The 17,645-nt window shown below is 57.6% G+C and overlaps 1 protein-coding gene and 1 long non-coding RNA gene across 2 annotated transcripts; one reads left to right on the top strand and one right to left on the bottom strand.

The window, feature by feature from the left end:
* Nucleotides 1-11,219: 11,219 nt before the first annotated feature.
* On the bottom strand, nucleotides 11,220-14,131 carry LIF (LIF interleukin 6 family cytokine). Its single transcript, XM_085509540.1, has 3 exons — nucleotides 14,007-14,131; nucleotides 12,618-12,796; nucleotides 11,220-12,461 (listed from the first exon to the last, which is right to left on the bottom strand). Exons 1-3 carry the CDS (start codon nucleotides 14,023-14,025, stop codon nucleotides 12,024-12,026), a joined length of 636 nt encoding a protein of 211 aa, XP_085365666.1. The 5' UTR covers nucleotides 14,026-14,131; the 3' UTR covers nucleotides 11,220-12,023.
* LOC146759685 (uncharacterized) lies at nucleotides 13,053-13,740 on the top strand. The gene is made up of 2 exons (XR_014931973.1): nucleotides 13,053-13,179; nucleotides 13,456-13,740. It is a non-coding gene; the product is annotated as an uncharacterized LOC146759685 (long non-coding RNA).
* Nucleotides 14,132-17,645: the final 3,514 nt, after the last annotated feature.

Genomic DNA, 17,645 nt, shown 5'->3' with positions numbered 1-17,645 from the left:
GTACCCATGAAATATCTCAACTTTCCCTGCTATAAATGGGATTGGAAACCAGCTGGTGTATTTCACAAGTCCCGTTCTAATAATGAACCTTTATCTGAAGAACTGTTCCTTCAGGTTATCCTCTCTTGGCTGGGACTTTAATTTTCAGGCTTTCTGCATTTTTCCTCTTTAGTCAGCAGGTAAAGTATGTAGTCGTGGCTGCCGGAGCCGAGTGCTTGCATTTGTCATGCCACAGAGCTGCCATTCTTGGGGGCCAAGATCTTTGTGCCAGCAGCATCATGTCACCCCAATGGAATCCCACCCACGTGTGGTGCTGGGCAAAGTCTTTTTTGTTAATGGATGAGTAAAATTGCATCTGGCTTTTGTTGTCATCACGAGGTAAGTAAGAGGGATTTGCATCTGAGCTGGCACACTTTCTGTAGGCAGCTTCCAAGGCTAATTTCAGGCAGGCTGGCACGAGTATCCTTCCTTTACACAGAGACTGAGACTCCAAAGCTTCGTAGGAGTTTTCCATAGGAAACACCACCCTGGGTATCCGTGTGCCAGATGTGCTCCTATGGCATTTCCCTGCACATCAATGACCTACTGTTCCAGCACGGAATCGATCGGCCTTCTTGTGACGTGTTCGAAATACTTTGCAGTGAGATTTGTCATGTATAGGCTAGAAAAACAGCAATTAAGGCACCCCCAGGTGTAAAACATCCGCTGATTCAACACTGTCTCGGTGATGTCTGGTTGGGCAGAGCAGTGGTACCACCATGCCCCTTGGCCAGAGCTGTTCTGCAACGGCTCGAGACTCCATGCCCAACCTCTGGATATTGTCTTGTCCATTAGAGAGTGGATTTAACTCAGTTCAGCACATGTTAAGGAGGGGATCTGTCTTGCAGACCTAACCCCAAGCATCCTTCAGGAAGTTTTGGGTTGCTGCTGTTTACAGGAAAGCCCCAGGTCCTTCCCTGGCTTTAGGGAATCACTTACCTGTGGGAGCAGTGTGGGCACGTACAGAATGCTGGTTGCTTTTATGGGCATGCCGTGATATATTCTGTTCATGGTACTTGTATTTCTTCACAGGACGTGCAGTGAGGGGATGTTTATTCTGATGAAAGTCTAGGAGTGATAACAGGAAACCGAGTTCTTTGTGCAGCAAATTGGCCTTGAGTCACAAACCAACCTTTTCTTTTTTTTTTCCCATCAACAGTGGGTAAGGCTGTCTAAAACACAGGAACGTGATGTGTCCTGAAAACAGCGTGGCATTTGGAGTTGGCTGAGCTCTACCCAAACCTTTGCCAGCCTCAGAACCATGAATTGAATGTCAACCCAAGCAGGTGGCATGCAGGCTGGGAAGCCATCAGGGGACAGTTGCTTTTTGTCTGTAAAGACATCTTCTTACCAGTTCAGTTGAACGAGGATGCTGAAACTGCATGTCCCCATGGGTAGGGCACAGCACTGGGACTAGGGAGAGCTTCCTGCATGCCACAGAGGGGGGCATTTCTGAGCACCTGATTGAGCTGTAAGTCTCCCACTTGGTTGCAGGAGAGTTGGACTAGATGGCCTTTAAAGATCCCTTCCAACTGCAATGATACTGTTGTTTGGTGATTCAGGGGCTTGGTACACAGATCTCTTCCTCTCTTCCCTCCTCTAAGGAGTGCTGCCCATGGCAGAAGGAACACCATCTTGTGAGCCCTTGCAGAAGCTGCCATCACAGAGCTTTGATACTGTTGGATGTCCATAGAGACCTTCACAGCATTCATAAAACAGCATAATGCGGTATAGTTTCAATCAGAATCAGTCTTGACAAAGTCAAGGAGCTCTGCTTGCACCTGAAAAAGAAATAATAAATGGGATGTTTCTCCCTGCTGCTCTGGTCAATCCAGCCCGGTCTTCCCCCACATTGTACCAGCCTGGATGTCATGCAGTGGGGGTACCCAGTATTGCTTTGGGGCCACAAAACTAGGAATCAGAGGGGCTTTGGTGGTCCCCTTTGGCAGGAGTAGAACTGGCAGCTTAAGATGACTTCAGTCTATCGCTGGCTGGCTGGGTTTGATTCCAGCCCACTCCGTCTGCTTCCTATGGAGTCAATGAGCCGATGGAGCCAGGGGAATGATGAATAGCATCTCAGGGCCGTGGGACAGGGAGTGGACCTTGTCTGGGTTCTGACGAGGAGCTCATCTGGGCACTGAGCTGCCTGCAGAGCAGCCTGCAGTGGGCAGGAGGCCACACAAGGGAAACCCCAAACTTCCTCGGGGTCCTTCCATGGCAGTGAATCAGTGCAGGCTCCAGACATGAGGAAGGTATGGGTAAGCGCGGCGGCTGGACAAAGCCTTGCTGCCTCCAGCAGCCAAGCATTTCCTTTGGCTTGCGGTCATCTGGCTGTTACCTGGCTTCCCTGCCGATGCAGTGGAATTATGCTGAGGTAAAAAGGGAAAGAATTGGGTCGGCCTGATGACATTTCCTTCTTATTTTATTTTCGATGTATTGAGCTCAGAGCTTAACCTGGGCTTTGGAGGGGCAGAAAGAGCCAAAAAAAGGAAAAAAAAAAAAAAAGCAGAAGTAGCAAACCAGCCATAAAGCAGATACATTCAGCATCTCTGCGCCCTTTGGGTGGGCCCAAATGGGAGCACCCAATGGCACATCAACTTTGGAGAAGCTCGGGAGCTGGAGGTGACACACAGGCAGCCCGTGGGGCTTTGCAGAGCTCCGTGCAGAGCAGGGCCAGGCATGGACACGGATCTGACACAGATGTGCCCATTTTCTGCTTTCAAAGAGACGTCAGCTTGCGTGCAAATCGCCGTGCTGGGAGCACCATTACCGACTGGCTGCAGCCATCGCAGTGGATTGGCTGGCCTGCTTTCCTTTTCCCAGGCTGTTTTACAGTGCTCAAGATCCGAGTTACTTGGCTACAAGAGATCTTCTGCTCTGAAATTGGCAGCTGCTCATTCCAGAAGGGAATCAGCATATTTGGCCACTGCAAAGGAAGAGCGAAAACCATTATTTTTTCATTCCTCTTATTTAACTCTCCAGTGGGAGACACTGTACTTGGGTGACCCTTGTTACTAAGACATTGCTAAGGCTTCCCTCCGCTTGAAGGTACAAAAGAAGATATATTCAGGTCTCAAAATGCCTATATTCCGCTGGCTGGACTCGGGGCGGCCCACTGCCAAGTATCCAGTTGTGTCAGGCCTTACACAGCACTATATTCAACGTCACGGCTCCATGAGTCAGGATTTTCTTTCTCAAAGGGTTCACGTCAAAAGACCCGGCACAAAAATTCCCTATAGCCCAGCAACAGAGCGTGCTGTGTAAGAAGCTGTGTGAAGAAAGGGCCTGATGCGCGGCTGGGATGGCTCAGCCCGGGCATCCTTCCATGCTGCACAAAGGAAGCACTCAGCACCGCTCATGACTCAAGGGCTGCAATCACTGCTGTGGGGTGAAAACCCGTGGCTCAATGCCGGAGTGCCCACGGGGTGCCCTTTGGGGTGCCCATTGGGTGCCTATGGGGTCACTCAGCTTTTTGGGGTACTGGGGGTCCTGCATCCCAAAGACAATGCAGTGGGCGGCTGTTGGGTTTTTGCTGTCTTGCAAAGCAGCCATTCCCCCGCTTTCCGCCCTCAATTTTATTAACCCCTCGGGATGTGTGTCATCCAAAGGATTCTGCGAAGGAGGTCGAGCATCATGATTTCCTACTGCCAGGAGGGTGAAATCTTAATTGCTTCTGGAAGTGACTCTCCTGAGGTCACACCGCTGTGAGGTGGCCCCTCGAGGTGCAGTCATCAGGCGCTTATCTGGAGTTTCTACTATTGCACACACTTTGCTCTGTTAGGAATTTCCTCTCTTCATCCAGGATCCTGCAGGAGCCCAGCAAAGCAACGTTCCTCCCCACGTCTCACCTACATCTCCTTTATTAATTTAAAGATGGGGTTTAAACATGGGTTTCCATGTTTGGGGCCAGCCCGGTTTAATATCTCTGTTGATGATCTGGATGAGGGGATCGAGGGCAACCTCAGTAAGCCTACAGATGAGATGGGGGATGTGCCGACCTGCCTGAGGGCAGGAAGGCCTTACAGGGGGATGAGGACACGCTGAGGCCAATGGGATGAAGTCTAACAAGACCCAGTGCCCTATCTTGCACTTGGGGATGGGTTGGCAGTTAGACTTGATGATCTTAGAGGTCTTTTCCAACCTTGATGTTTCCATGATTCTCCCTTGTCCTATTGCTATCAGTGTCCCTGGAGGAGGATGTTTCACCCAAGTGCTGGAAACCTGATGGAAATTCTGCCCCAGTTTGAGATGCTGGAGGGCTCCAGCTGAAGGGCAGCACCCCTCAGCTCCCCATCTGGTCACTGAAGAGAGCTCAGCCCCTTTGCCAGTGTGATTCAGAGCAGAGACCCAGGGACTTTTAATGCTGTGCCCTGTATGGGATGCTGAGAGCTCTGCACAGGCAGATCATTTTCTGTCCGTGCAGCATGGTGGCTTTACATCTCCTTTGGAGCATCTGGTGCTGGTTAGTGCCCAGCGGGCTGTAGGTCTGATCTGGCACTTCCTGCACTCCTTTGATCTTAAAAAAAGATTCAACCACCGCGTGCTGGTGCAGCAAGGATGAGAAATGTGCTGTCCTCAGTGCTTCTGCAGCCTCGGGATGAACCGAGCCTCTTCCTTTGTGTCAGGTGATCGCAGGGTTAGAGCTGATTCCTACAGACCTCATGGTATTCTCCATGGGCATGGCCTGGGGACAGCATGTGGGCTTCATCCATGGGACGGAGCCATTGGGAAGCCCATAAGTTGGAGGAACTTCAGAGCCTGGTGGGGCCCACCCAGACCAGTCTGGACTCTCTGCTGGATTTTTTGGTGCTTATTGCCTTGTTTTCTAAGGTGAAAATGTGTGACGGCACCATCCCACCTGCATGGGCTGGGAGGAAGGGAGCAAGACTCGGCAGCTGCCCCTCTGCTTGGCATGGTGCTGGAAGGATCCTGTGTGTTTCTGAGTAAGAGCAATTCCTGAGAAGAGTGAAGGCGCCCGCTGGGAGCTCTGGGACTCACCTGGGGAAGAGGAATGGGATGTGGCAATGGTTGGCTGTGGGGGCACGCTCACAGACGGTGCTTTCCCCAGGATGTGTGTCCTCAGGCTTTCCTACCAGACAGGTTACCCACAGACGCACCCGGAGCTTGGCACAGGGGAGGAGGACACAGGATTTCCCCTTGCCTCGTGCCCAAGGAGCTCGGTTTCCCAGTGCTCTCCCATCCGCAGTCGGAAGGAAGAACCTCCTTTGCCCTTCCCATCCAGTCGGTTTGGGCAGTACCAAGCAGCCTCTTGGCCTGGCTCACCCGGTGAGGAGAAGGAAGCAAGGTTCTGGGTCTGGCTTTTTGCTTAGTCCCAAGTGTTGTGCTCTGCTGGATGTGCCATGGCAGAGCATACAGCAGCCACATATTGCCAGGGCTGTATCCACTGCAGGCGCTGGATCCTAGGGCTGAGATGCAGTTCCACTGCCTGCCCACTGCCACCATGCTTTGGAGATGGCTTTAGAGCAGCAGAAGTGGTGTTGAGCTGCAAGTGATGGTCTATCCTTCCCCTTCAGCTCCCAGGAAGGGAAGCCGCAGTGCATTTGTACCACATCCATTGCAGCGCACCTTGGGGTGCTTTGGGACACCTCTGTCAGCTGTCCCCATTAGGTGCCTGGGGAATCCCCATCAATTATCCCCATGGGGTGCTTGGGGACAGCCCTGTTAATGGCCCCAATGCTTTGGGACGTCTCTGTCAATGGTCCCAGAATGAAGGAATGCTGCAGGGCTACCCCACCAGTGGTCCATGTGGGGTGCCTGGGGACACCCATCAATCATCCCCCAAATGAATGAGTGTTTTGGGACACCCCTGTCAGTGGTGGTGCCATGGGAAGATCCCATCAGTGGTCCCCAATATGAGTGAGTGCTTTGGGCCACCCCCACCAGTGGTCCCTGTGGGCAGCTTTGGGGCCCCCCATCCACCATCCCCAAATGAGTGAATGCAAAGGTTGCACTTGGAGAGAAGGGGGATTTTGGAGCCTCGGTTTGGATGAAAGCAGCCGCCCGGCTGTGTGTGCAGGGAGGGCAGGGTGGGAGCATTACCACCTCTGGTTGTTTTTTGGAGAAATTTGGGTATTTCTAGGGAACTGCCCTGCCCGAGCACGCTGCCCAGCTGGCTCCTTCGTCCCCCGTGGTGATGAAACGATGTTTTTCAGCTCTCCACGAGCCCTGTGACGCCGCAGCACAAGCAGAGCTGAGCAGTGCTCGGTGCTTTCCCACAGTAGCTCGGACACTGCTGTATGGGAGCCAAGGAAATCTGTCTCCGGAAGGGATTCAGCCCCGTGAAGCCACTCTGCTGTCTGACGCTCCCCAGCCTTATCCATCCCTTCTGTGTCTGCTCGAGGCACCGCACTGCTCTGTCTGGGTCAGGGCTTTGGTGACACAGCCCCATGTACTCCGAGCCCCCCAGCACCATCCCGCTTGCTCCCACCCAGCTCAGCCCCATGCACCGTGCTGTCCCCAATGCCACCAGCCTGGATTTGGCAGCGGCTCCCAGTGACGCGCCAGCAGCTCTGCTCCCCACGTGCCGGCAGCTGGAGGGAATCAGGGATGCTGGAGACAATCTGGGCAAAGACAAGGGAAAAATCCTGGGAGCTGGCAAGGTCCTGCACAAGTTTCCATGAGAAATGCAGCACGGCCATCCCTGCATTGGAACCTACCCACACCCCCCCGGCGCAGCGCACCCAGATCCACACTGAGCTCCATCTCCAGCAGGGCCAATCCCAGCGCCCGGGGGGTGCCCACTTCTTTATGATGACATGTTGATGTTGCTGTCAGCACAGCCCTTCATTCCCTTTTGTTTCAGCACATGTGACGGAGCGATTCGGAAGGGCCTGAGGGGAGCGGGCGCACGCAGTCACCAGCGCTGCGGTGGCTGTCTGGCTGCAGCCGGGCTCAGAACAGCTGCAGGGCTCCCAGCCCGGATCTCCTCTGCCAAGAGCAGACACCCCTGCACGCCCGGAGGGATGCACAGCACACACACACCTCCATCCACACATGGAGACAGAAGCACAACACACGGTGTGGGGCATGGATGTGGGCCTGGCCCCATAGAGCTGCACAGGCAGAGGGATGGGAGCAGGGATGGGAACTGGGATGGGAATGGGGATGGGAGCAGGGGTGGGAGAGGCTATGGGAAGTGGGATGGGAACTGGGATGAGAGCAGGGATAGCAACTGGGATGGGGAATGAGATGGGAGTGGGCAATGGAGCAGGTATGGGAATGGGCATGGGAGGGATGGCAGCAGGGACGGGAATGGGGATGGGAACTGGGATGGGAATGGGGATGGGAGCAGGGGTGGGAGAGGCTATGGGAAGTGGGATGGGAACTGGGATGAGAGCAGGGATAGCAACTGGGATGGGGAATGAGATGGAAGTGGACATTGGAGCAGGCATGGGAATGGTCATGGGAGGGATGGCAGCAGGGAAGTGATTGCACGTGTCATTGGGAACATGGTTTAGGATGCTCCCAGGGTCACAGCTCCTCATCACTTCTGGGCCCACACTGCTCTACCCACCCACCAGCACCAGGATCCAAGCTGTTCCCCCCTGTCTGAGGTGTGGAAGCTTGAACCCTGTGTCAGAGATAGACCAGGATGGGGGTCATCACTTTGTCCCCAGGGCCAGTCCTTGAGGCACCTTCCTGCTCCAGCCCCCCAGCCACACTGAACCCCAGGGGAAGATGAGCACCAAGAGAATCCCACAGGCATAAGGAGCAGAGCCCAGGGCTTGGCAGTACCTGACCAGGAGGAAGCACAACCCTGGGTCTGGGGTCAGCTGGTAGACACACGTGCTTTGTTTGCTTGGGGAATGAGACTGAAAGCAGCAGCCACAGGGGAGAAGGGAGCATGACCACATCTGGGAGCACTGGGCATGTTTTTGCTTCGCTGCAATAAATCAACATGTTAGCTGAGCCCTGAAAACTGGCCCAGAGGCAGCCAGAGCCTGTGATGCTGTAGGTGCTGCTATAGGTGCTGCTATAGGTGCTGTAGTGCCAAGCACCCCTCATTTGGGCTTTGAGCATCCTCTCTCCCCCCACTGCTCAGGCAGCATGAGGAGCAGGTGGAAGTGCTGCAGCATTTGCTCTTAATCAGTGCGGTTCTGCCATCCCTTTGGACGCAGAAAGCAATCTCTGCTTTCCATTATCTCGATGTCTTTGGGCATCTCCGCCTCCTCCACTAATTTTCTGACTTCTCCTCTTTGTCTCAATGGGAAAAAGCAGACACGGGCTCATCCTGCTGAGCAGTGCCAACACGCAGCTCGCAGTGCTGGCTCCCAGCATTGCACCCCATGGTGGGATGGGCATGGGGCTGTGGGCACCTGTGGGCCTTCCATGCCATCTCTGTAGGGTCCCCGTCCATTTGGTCCCATGCACCGAACCCTTTTCTTGGTGAGGCCTTCCCATGCAGCCAGGCTGGCATTACATTGTTTGGGGCACCCAAAACTGGCACACCCCAAAGAGCTTCAGCTCTACAGCGAGGGGAGGCAGCAGCATACTGGGGTCACTGCCAATAGGATGGAAAGAGAAGGGTTGGGATGCCAAGAGCACCGAGCACCCCTGCAGCACAACACTGCTGAGCACTTGCCCAGCTAAGCTGCCAATGGGAAAACATGGCACTGTGACATCCGAGGGGGTCCAGATCCGGCCCCCACCCTCCCCTCTGTGCCAGATCCCTGCAGGGCACGGAGGAGCCGGTCCCTGTGAAGGACACTGCACTCGTCTCGCCTCCAGCCCATTGTCTCGTTGATTGGTTACGGTTGGTCTTCAATTAGGAGTTGGGCCGTTGGGGGCATGAGGACACTTCTTCCCATGTGAGCGTGCGGTTCCCGCGCTGCCGCGCTCTGATGTGGTCGTGGGGCCCGCGGGAGCATCTGCTCTTGCAGACACAGTGCCCAGGGACGAATGCATTTCAGATGGGCTCGGCTCCTCTTGCTGTGCTCGGGACGGCGGCCAGCTGGGGACGCTGAGAAAGCGCCTCTGGCCGGCCCCACGGACACAATGTTCCCCTGCATGGGGAGCGGGCTGGCATCCTGTATAGAGGCTGAGCATGCTGAGGGCCATGTGAGCCTCCAAACAGAGCCCATTTCCCAAAGAACAACCCTCAGGGACACCTCAGCCATGGAGGTCAATGGGTTCCAGCGGGCAGTAGGGTGATGGATGGATGGGCAGCGCCCAGTTGTGATGCAGGAGTGGTACCCAAGGTGCAGCCATGTGCTCACACACCTCGGGATGCTCCCGGCCCGTGGATGCAGCGCAGGCTCTTGTGGTGCTTGCAGAACACGGGGCTGCACCTGCAGGTCTGGTCTGGCCGGTGGACCTGGGGCAGCATGCGGACCCGTCCGGCCGGGTTATGCGGGGCGTGAGCGAGCACATGATGCGTGCCGCGGGGCCAAGGGCTGAGGTCAGCCCGGCACACCCAGGCAGCAGCTCTGACTTCACTGCGGGCAGCAGCGGATCCTCACGTACCGCGCTCCCCAAGGCAGCGGCTCGGGGATGGAGCGTGGCCGGTCAGAGCACTCCGTTACCGGGGCGAAGGCACCGTGCTCCCAAAGCTCCCCTTCCCTTGGCGTTCCCCACAGCCAAAATATTTCCTCTGCTCCCGGGTCCAAAGGGGAACCGCTAATGGGGTCTCTATGTGATGGTTTGCCCCAGTGCATGCGGGTCTGGCTGCAGGGTGGGATCAGTGTGGGCTGATGTCAGCCCCATCCAACTGCCTGTGGCTGGGGATGGCTGTGGGGCGGTGGCAGGGGTCAGTGGGGAGATGGCACAGGCTGGGGGCCTCACAGCCCCGCAGGGAGGTGAGGGATCCAGGTTTTGGCAGCCCTGGGGCTGTCCTGCACTCCAGAGGTATCCGCTTTTCCAGGGAAGGAAGAGTTAATCCCCGCCTGCCGCTAATGAGCCTTAACTGGGAATGACCCGACACCGGGGAGAAGTGAACCCATTGTCCTCCCTGCCTTTGACTGCCTTCCAGGGAGACTCATGAAACACAGAACCCGGGCGTGAGTTCCCAATTTGTGTCAGGAGGCTCTGATTTATTCTATTTATTTATTTTTGCCATCTGGTTGAGGAGGGACGTTGAACACAAGCGTGAGAAATCCAGATGTGCACCGCTCCCCTCTCAGCCCTGGTGCGTGGAGCGTCCCAGTACCCGGCCCCAAGCACGGGGCACATGGGGACAGGCAGGGACATGGTGACACCCTGGCACCTGTTGGTCCCCAGTGAGGGTGAGCAGTGAATGTGGGGCAGCCCAGGTGACAGCACTCAACCCAGATGCTCACTGTGGGGATGGGGTGGCCATACCCTGAGCTGGGGGCAGAAGCCATGGCGATGTGCTGACCCACTTGTCATCAGGATGTCCCCAGCCTCAGTTTCTCCCACCTCATTCCCATCTTTGGGGTTCAACAGCTGCTTCCTGATGGGGGACCATCCCATGGGAAAGCTGTGATCGTCTCTGGGTGATAACATTGGGGTGCCCAAGGGACACCCAGGTCCGATCCCCGATGGCATAACGGGGTGATGGATATCAGAACACCACACCCAGGGAAACATCTGCTGCACAAGGGGGTTGTTGGCACAGCTGTGGGGCTCAACCCCTCCCCAGAGCAGAACGCCCCATGAGGGCAAAGCGAAGAGGGCTCCATTTTTATAGGGGGGAGGGAATCTTTCCCATTTCTCTGATTATTTTTTGTCGGGGCTCCTCCGAGACACGAGATGAGCACACAGGATCTTAGCTCATCCGCTCCCTGTCTCATGCCTGGGAGGTTTGGCGGGTGGCCCGAGGGCTCCGGAGGAGGAGGAAAATTTCATCATCCCGCTCCAACGTCTCCCGTATAATCAGCCCCTTGTTAACCGGTGCGGCCCCATGCGAGACAGCAAGGGCCGGAGCGCGGCTGCATCCTTAGGTGGTCTTGGCCGGATTGGAGCTTTTCAGAGCCTCTCCCAGGGCAGCCTAGAGTCTGGGAGGCAATTTCAGCATCCCTTGGGGTCAATCTCTTTGCCGTGGGATGGCCAAGCAGCAGCAGCCATCTCATAGGAAGTGGGGAGGGAAACGGGAGCAGGGGCAGGGGGCGGCGATCCCCAATTCTCGGTGATGCTCGAAGGTCTTTGGGGTGGCCCCGGGGGCATCTGGAGGGAACATCAGAGCAAAGAGGAGCCAGAGAAGGTCACTTTCTCTTGGTTTATTAAAAAAAAACACAACAAAACAACTGGGAGGAAAGAAGTATAAAAAAATAAATATTTAAATAGAATTCTATATATATATATTACCAAAAATCTTATTAATTATTATTATTATTATTAATAATATTATTAAACACCAGGTCCGAGTCTATAAATACCCCCGGCCCCCACCCCGGCACCAGGGACGAGCCAGCGCCTCCTGCCACCGCCCCTGGCTTGGCCCCATGTCCCCATGTTGGCCAAGACCCCGTCTGTGCCAGCGGGCAGTGCGAACATCCATGGGTGCTCCCTGGCATCACATCCCTGTCCCCATTGGGTGGCGGGACCCAGCCCTGGCCACCCCACACCCCCAGTTCAGCCCCACTGTAGGGGTGCCGGCCCCACAGCGCATTGTGGGAGCGCGTCCCCAGCGTTACTGCTGGATGTGGTGGGTGCAAGTGCATCCAAAAGGGGAAAATCCCTTTTGTTGGATGCTGGAGGGCATCCGTTGGGAGCGGGTCGCCTCCTCCTGGTTTGTCACAATGTCTGTGATGAGCCCCAAGCTGTGGGGCTGAGCATCCCCGTGGGGCTCCAGGGTGCGGGGGACAGAACCTCATGCCTATGTCCTCTCCTGAACAGGAAAATAAATTAAAGCATGGGTTGGCCCGGGTCCGGTGCAGCATCAGCAGGAGGTAATAAATAGGATGGCGAGAGGTGAGGAGGTGGTGAGGCCTCGCCGTGCCCATCATTGAGATGGATGCAAGGAGATGTCTGCTGTCCCGGTTGCAGCAGGGCACAGGGGCCGGGGCTCACGCGGGGCTGAGGTGAGGTAGGAGGACACGAGCAGCCTGGGCGATGACCTGCACGTACTTCCTGAGCACCTGGCAGCCCTGCTGCTTCTTCTTGAAGGCGCTCTTGCCCTTGCTGCTCTCCCCATAGCTCACATCCACCTGGAAGATGTTGTAGTGCTTGCAGAGCAGGCAGGTGAGGTTGGAGATGAGGCCCCGCGTGGTCTTGGTGGTGTTGTGGAGGCGGTCGAGGAGCTCCTTGGCCGTGGGGTTGAGCTCCTCCTGGTCGCGGGTGATGTTCCCAAGAGAGGCGTTGAGGAAGGCAAAGAGCTTGTACATGGCCACCATCACTTCCTTCCTCTCGGTGGTCCGGTTGACGTGGAAGGGAGGGAAGAAGATCCCGCTGGGGCTGCAGAGGCGGTCGCTCTCGCTGCTGAACGGCTCTCCCTGGCACTTCAGCTGTGGGGACAGCAAGTGTCACACCCCGTCCCTCTGTGGCCATCCTGGTCCCCACCGCACTGACCCACATCCCCATCACGGCCACTCCATGTCCCCAACACACCGCCCCATGTCCCCACCGTGGCCACCCCGTGCCACCACCCTGGTGTCGCTTACATAGAGGCTGAAGAGGTCCTGTGCAGTGGCGTTGAGCAGTGCAACCTGCCTGCGGGTCTGCTCCTGGACATTGGCCCGGCACAGCCCGTTGGTGGGACACGTAGAGCCCGTCCCCAGCAGCGCCCGCCCGGCCACCGGCCTCCTCTGCAGCAGCAGCAGGGCCACGAAGGGCACGACACCTGGTGGGGACAAACCGACGTCGGTGAGACCACACGTCCCCCCTGCAGCCCCACGCATCCCCCCCAGCCCCGTGCCCCTCACCTGCCCCCCGGCTGGGGCTCCCCCTCCTCCCGTCCCCGCGGGGCACCCGGTGGCATTGCCACATTTCACAGGCAGCGGCCCCGCTGGTGACCTGCGGGTTGTAATCAAATATGCACAAGTGATTTCCTCCCCGTTATCCCGGCCGGGCGCAGCAGGAGCCAGGCCCCACCCCGGCCCTACTGACTCAGCAGGGGCGCCCACAAGGAAACCTGCCCTGAGGCCACAGAGCTGCCTCAGTTTCTCCATCTGCAGAGCGGGAGCAACTGCTGCTGGAGGCACCGGACGGGAGATCATGGCACGGGTGAGCGCCGGGTCACCGCGTCCCAACAGGGGTGACAACGGGGAGCTGCGTCCCCCCATGTCGGTGTCAGCTGGGAGGCCGCCCCACATGGGTGTCCTCATTGCCATCCCCCTTTCCAAGCTCGCTGTCACTGACAGCGGCTCACAGGGGTGGGAATAGGGGGTCGGAATGGGGAGTCCCCGCTCGCCAACCCGCGCCCTAAAGATCGAGAGCACGTGGAGCCCTGGAGCAAAGTCCCCGGAGCTGCTGCTCACACCCAGCTGCCCACACTTGTAGGAAGCTCCGCACCGCCGCAGGTCCCAGGTAAAGCAGCGACGCCTTCCTTTGCCCTGTCCCAGCTGAAGCCCTCGGACAGCACTCACCTGGCCGCTCCGCGATGCCCCCTGCGCTCCCATTCCCCTCCGTGCGCCCGTTCCGCAGCCGAGCAGAGCGAGGCCGGGCGCACGTGTGGACAGGGACGGCCACTTTGGCAGCGCTCCCCCAGCCCTCCCCGGCTCTCCCAAGTTAAGCAAGAAGGAAAAGCCAAGAAAAAAATACAACCCAAAAAAAAAAAAAGAAAAACCCAAAAACCAACATTCCCCCCCCCCCTTCTTCCCCCTTCACCCCCCCAACCCAACCCAACCCAACCCCACCCCGGCGCTTTGGGAAGTGTTTGGGGAGTCAGTTATATAAGCGGCCAGATGTTGGGTGAGGAGGAGCGCCAGGACGGCAGCGGGGCTGCCAGCTCCCAGCGATGCTCAGCTGGGTCGGAGGGAGGGAGGGGGGTGTGAGGGGAGGGGGGGGGAGGGAGTGTGGGTGGGAGGGAGTGGGGGGCTGTGATTTGTTACCTGCGGGGATGAGCCTCATGGTGAGCGCCGTCCCGGAGAGCCGAGAGCAGACGGGCGGCGTGTGCGGGGTTTCAGAAATTCATGTTCATACTGGGGGACTTCTCTGGGTTTATATACCGGTCCTGCAGTGTGCTTGTGTTGTAAGAAAGGGGAGGAAGGGGGGGGCGAGGTGGGGGGGGGGGGATGGGGGGGGAGAGAGGGAGAAACACTATCATTACTTCTATTGAAACTGTAAATCAGGAAGTAAAGGGCTTGGAAATGGTGAATGATTCTTAGAAATAAACTTCTGATAAAGTTGATGTCACCAGGATCGTGGGGTTTCCTTTTTGTAGCTTTTTTTTTCTCGCACGTGGCTGGGAAAGGGGGGGGTGGGGGGGTGAGGGGAGGGCTGTGGGGTTTGGGGGGACCGGGGGGGGGGGGGGGGTGGTAACACACGTGGGACACATGGGGGCACGGCCGCGCTCGCCCCGACGCGGTGCTGCCATGACTCACAGCTCCGGCAGCACTTTCACCCCCCACCACCCCCCCTCCCTGGACGGTGTTTCCCCGTGGGGTGGCCAGAGGAAATTAAAACAGAAAGAAATTGTAAAGAACATTAAATATATATATTTTTTATCTTCCCTCTCTCTTCCCCCCCCCCCCCCCCCCTCTATTTTTCAGTGCAGGGAGATGGGCAGGGGACCCCCGGATGTGGCTGTGTCGGGGGGTTGCTTGTGCCCCCTGGCATCCCTGCCACTCTCTTTTGGGGGAGCAGCACAGCAGCTCATCCATGTCCCTGTGCCACTCATGTCCATGTGCCATCCATGCCCCTGTGCCACATATCTGAGCACCACTCACGTGTGCCCCATGTCCAAGTGCCACCCATGTTGGTGTGACACCAGCAGGGACTCCCCATCCCCATCCCTCTCCCCGCTCTGGGCTGGCAGCAGGTTGAAGGCGCTGCCCTTTGCCTCCCTCTCTACTCTGTATGTTGTTCTTCCTGAAACATTTGATCAGGTTTAGTGACCCTGTGCCTTACTTGCATCCCACCAGGGGGACAGTCAAGGAATGGTGGCACCAACAGGGGGGATGTGGGGACAGTACGGTTGGGTGGGACCCTCTGCAGTGCCACCCATTGCATCCATCCGTCCTGCTGTCCCCAGGGTGTTTCTGTCCCCAGGGTGCTGCTGTGCACAGAGACACCTGGCACTGCCATGGGGCTGGGTCTGCTGTCACTGACATTGGGAACACAGTCAGCCCAGGGGTAAGGAATGGGGATAAGTGCCGAGCCAATGGAATCCCAATTGAGCCCAGTTTGGTTTTACTGGGAAAAGGCAAAGAGATGCCAACGGGACGGGGATAACGGGAACTGCGCGGGGTGGGGAGTGAGGCTCATGTGCCCAACCTCACGTATAAACTCATACTTAATTATCGGGGTCACTCAATCACCTGGGAAACGGGTGTTTCTCCATCAGCAGCTCTGGGGCAGCCCGGGGGTGGGGGTGTCGCAAGCCCCTCTGCGGCCACTTCCTGCCCATTCCCCGGCTTTCTGTGCAGGATGCAGCGCTGGAGCTGATTCACCTGCAGCCAGGTCCAGCCCCGCAGCGTGCGAACCCCACAGCCCCCGCTCCTGAATCAGCCCTCAGTTCCACGGCCAAAAAGAGAGGAAATCGGGGAAATGACCCACGTGCAAAAATGGGACGTGCCTGGGAGTGGGGAGCCGGGCTGAAATCTTCTTTTTGCTCACGTACGATGTATTACATAGCTTACCCCATAGGTTATCCCAGAGGAAACCAACCCTACGCGGGACAGATCTCCAATGCCGTCCAGGGGATGGCACTTCCCCACTAGTTTATTTAGCAGCGGCGGCCCCGACGGCCGCAGCCTGGAGGGGATGATGGGATCGGGGGTCCCCGCAGACGCCCACCTGCCCCGGGGATGATGCACTCGGAAAAAGCCCAAAAGAGGGAATAGGAACGCGCTCGGTGCAGGCGGTGACACAACGCTATCGGCATCTCGGCCGCGGCCGGCAGGCCTCGCTCCCACGCGCCGGATGGGTTTTTTTGGGGCGGTTTGGCCCCTAAATGAGTCTGGGTGCTGCGGGGCTGCGAGCAGCGGATCGGGGCTGGGGGAGAACACGTCCGGGGCCGCGGGTTTGGTTCGGGGTTGGGTTTGGCAGCAGAGCCGCGGGCTGCTCTGCCCTGCTGAACACTGCTCTCTGCCGTCCGCGGCTGTCACCGCCGCAGGGACACGGCAACGGGGACGTGGGGACATGCGGACATGGGGACGAGGGGACACGAGCAGCCCCTTCTCACCCATTTCTGCCCAATGCTCATCTCCAGATCCTCCCACCAATCAACAGCCCTCCATCCCCATCCCATCCCATCCCCATCCCCATCCCACCCAAGGCATTGGGGTCCCTAACCCCCTGTCCCATGCTGTCCCCAGCAGGGGACACACAGCCACCAGCAGCCCCCCATGTCCAGCCAGTGCAGAGTGCTGGGTTGAGTAAGGTGTGAGTAAGGTGGCTGCCCCGTGCTGGGGAAGCCCGGGCTGAATAACGGCATGGGGCGAATTCCCCCTTGACTCACGGGGTGATTTTTGCACGGCCAAAGCCCTGCATCCCACCAGTGTCACCCTATGGGTGCCATCTCACTAGTGCCATCCCTCTGGCATCACCCCAAAGCCAGGCACCCAGCAGGCTGATGGCCCCCATGGCCTTGGGGACAGCTCAGGAAGCAGGAAGCAAGGCCTGTCCCCACTGCAGGGTGTCCTCCCCGAGCCCCATGCAAGAGGGGCGCCTGGAGCTTCATGGCACTGAGGGGGTAGGGATGCTGGGGACACTGGGGCTGCTGGCATGCCACCATCCCACACACCACCCCATCTTCAGCCCCAGGTGTACGAGCATTTGCAGATCCTTAATTTCTGCTTGGAGCTGATTCTTAAGTTTATTCCCTCATTTCCCAAATCCTGGGGCCGGATCCTGCTCCCCTGAGCACAGAGGGGCTCCCACTTCCCCTACACTGGGACCCACAGGTGTCCCTGTTCTCAGAGGATACTATCACCCACCTGTGCCCTCGGAGCCCCTCCAAGCTGCCTCCTCCTGAGGTGGCTCAGCAGGGTACGGCAGCTGGCAGGAGGTGACAGGCAGGGCCAGCTCGGGCTGCTTCATGGTGACATCGTTCCCGAAGGGTCCCCAAATGGCAGCGGTGTCCGTCCCAGTGGCGATGCTGCCTGCAACTGAGTCAGTGCCACCGGCACAGCCGGGCACACGGTGAGGAACGAGTGACTCCGTGGTGCCACATGACCAGGTCTTAGGATATTTGACTCAGCAGGGACAGTGCTTGGTGGCAGTGGGCCCCCACCATGTCCCCAGGCTGCTATGGGGCTGTGTGGCACGGTGACGCTTGGCATAGGGCCGTGTGACAAGTGGTGCTCAATGCCAGGCCGGGTGCAGTGCCAGGGCCAGGCAGTGCAGCCGTACACTGTGCCATGTTGTGTGCCACATCCACCTTGTGCCATGTGCCATGAACCACATCCCATGCTCCATGTGCCACATCCACCTTGTGCCATGTGCCATGTGCCACATCCCATTGCCACGTGCCATGTTCATCACGTACCTGATGTCACGTCCCCTCCTGTTCCTGCTGACATGTCACA

The sequence above is a fragment of the Coturnix japonica genome, chromosome 9 (assembly GCF_054131305.1).
Source record: "Coturnix japonica strain WE chromosome 9, WE-NBRP24, whole genome shotgun sequence".
NCBI lineage: Eukaryota > Metazoa > Chordata > Aves > Galliformes > Phasianidae > Coturnix > Coturnix japonica.
The sequence above is the reverse complement of the archived record's forward strand: the minus strand, read 5'-3'. Positions and strand labels throughout refer to the sequence as shown.

Excerpts from the sequence above, each read along its gene's own strand:
- LIF (XM_085509540.1), bottom strand. Across the intron at positions 12,462-12,617 it reads AGGACCTCTTCAGCCTCTAT|CTGAAGTGCCAGGGAGAGCC; the intron begins GTAAGCGACACC and ends CTGTCCCCACAG.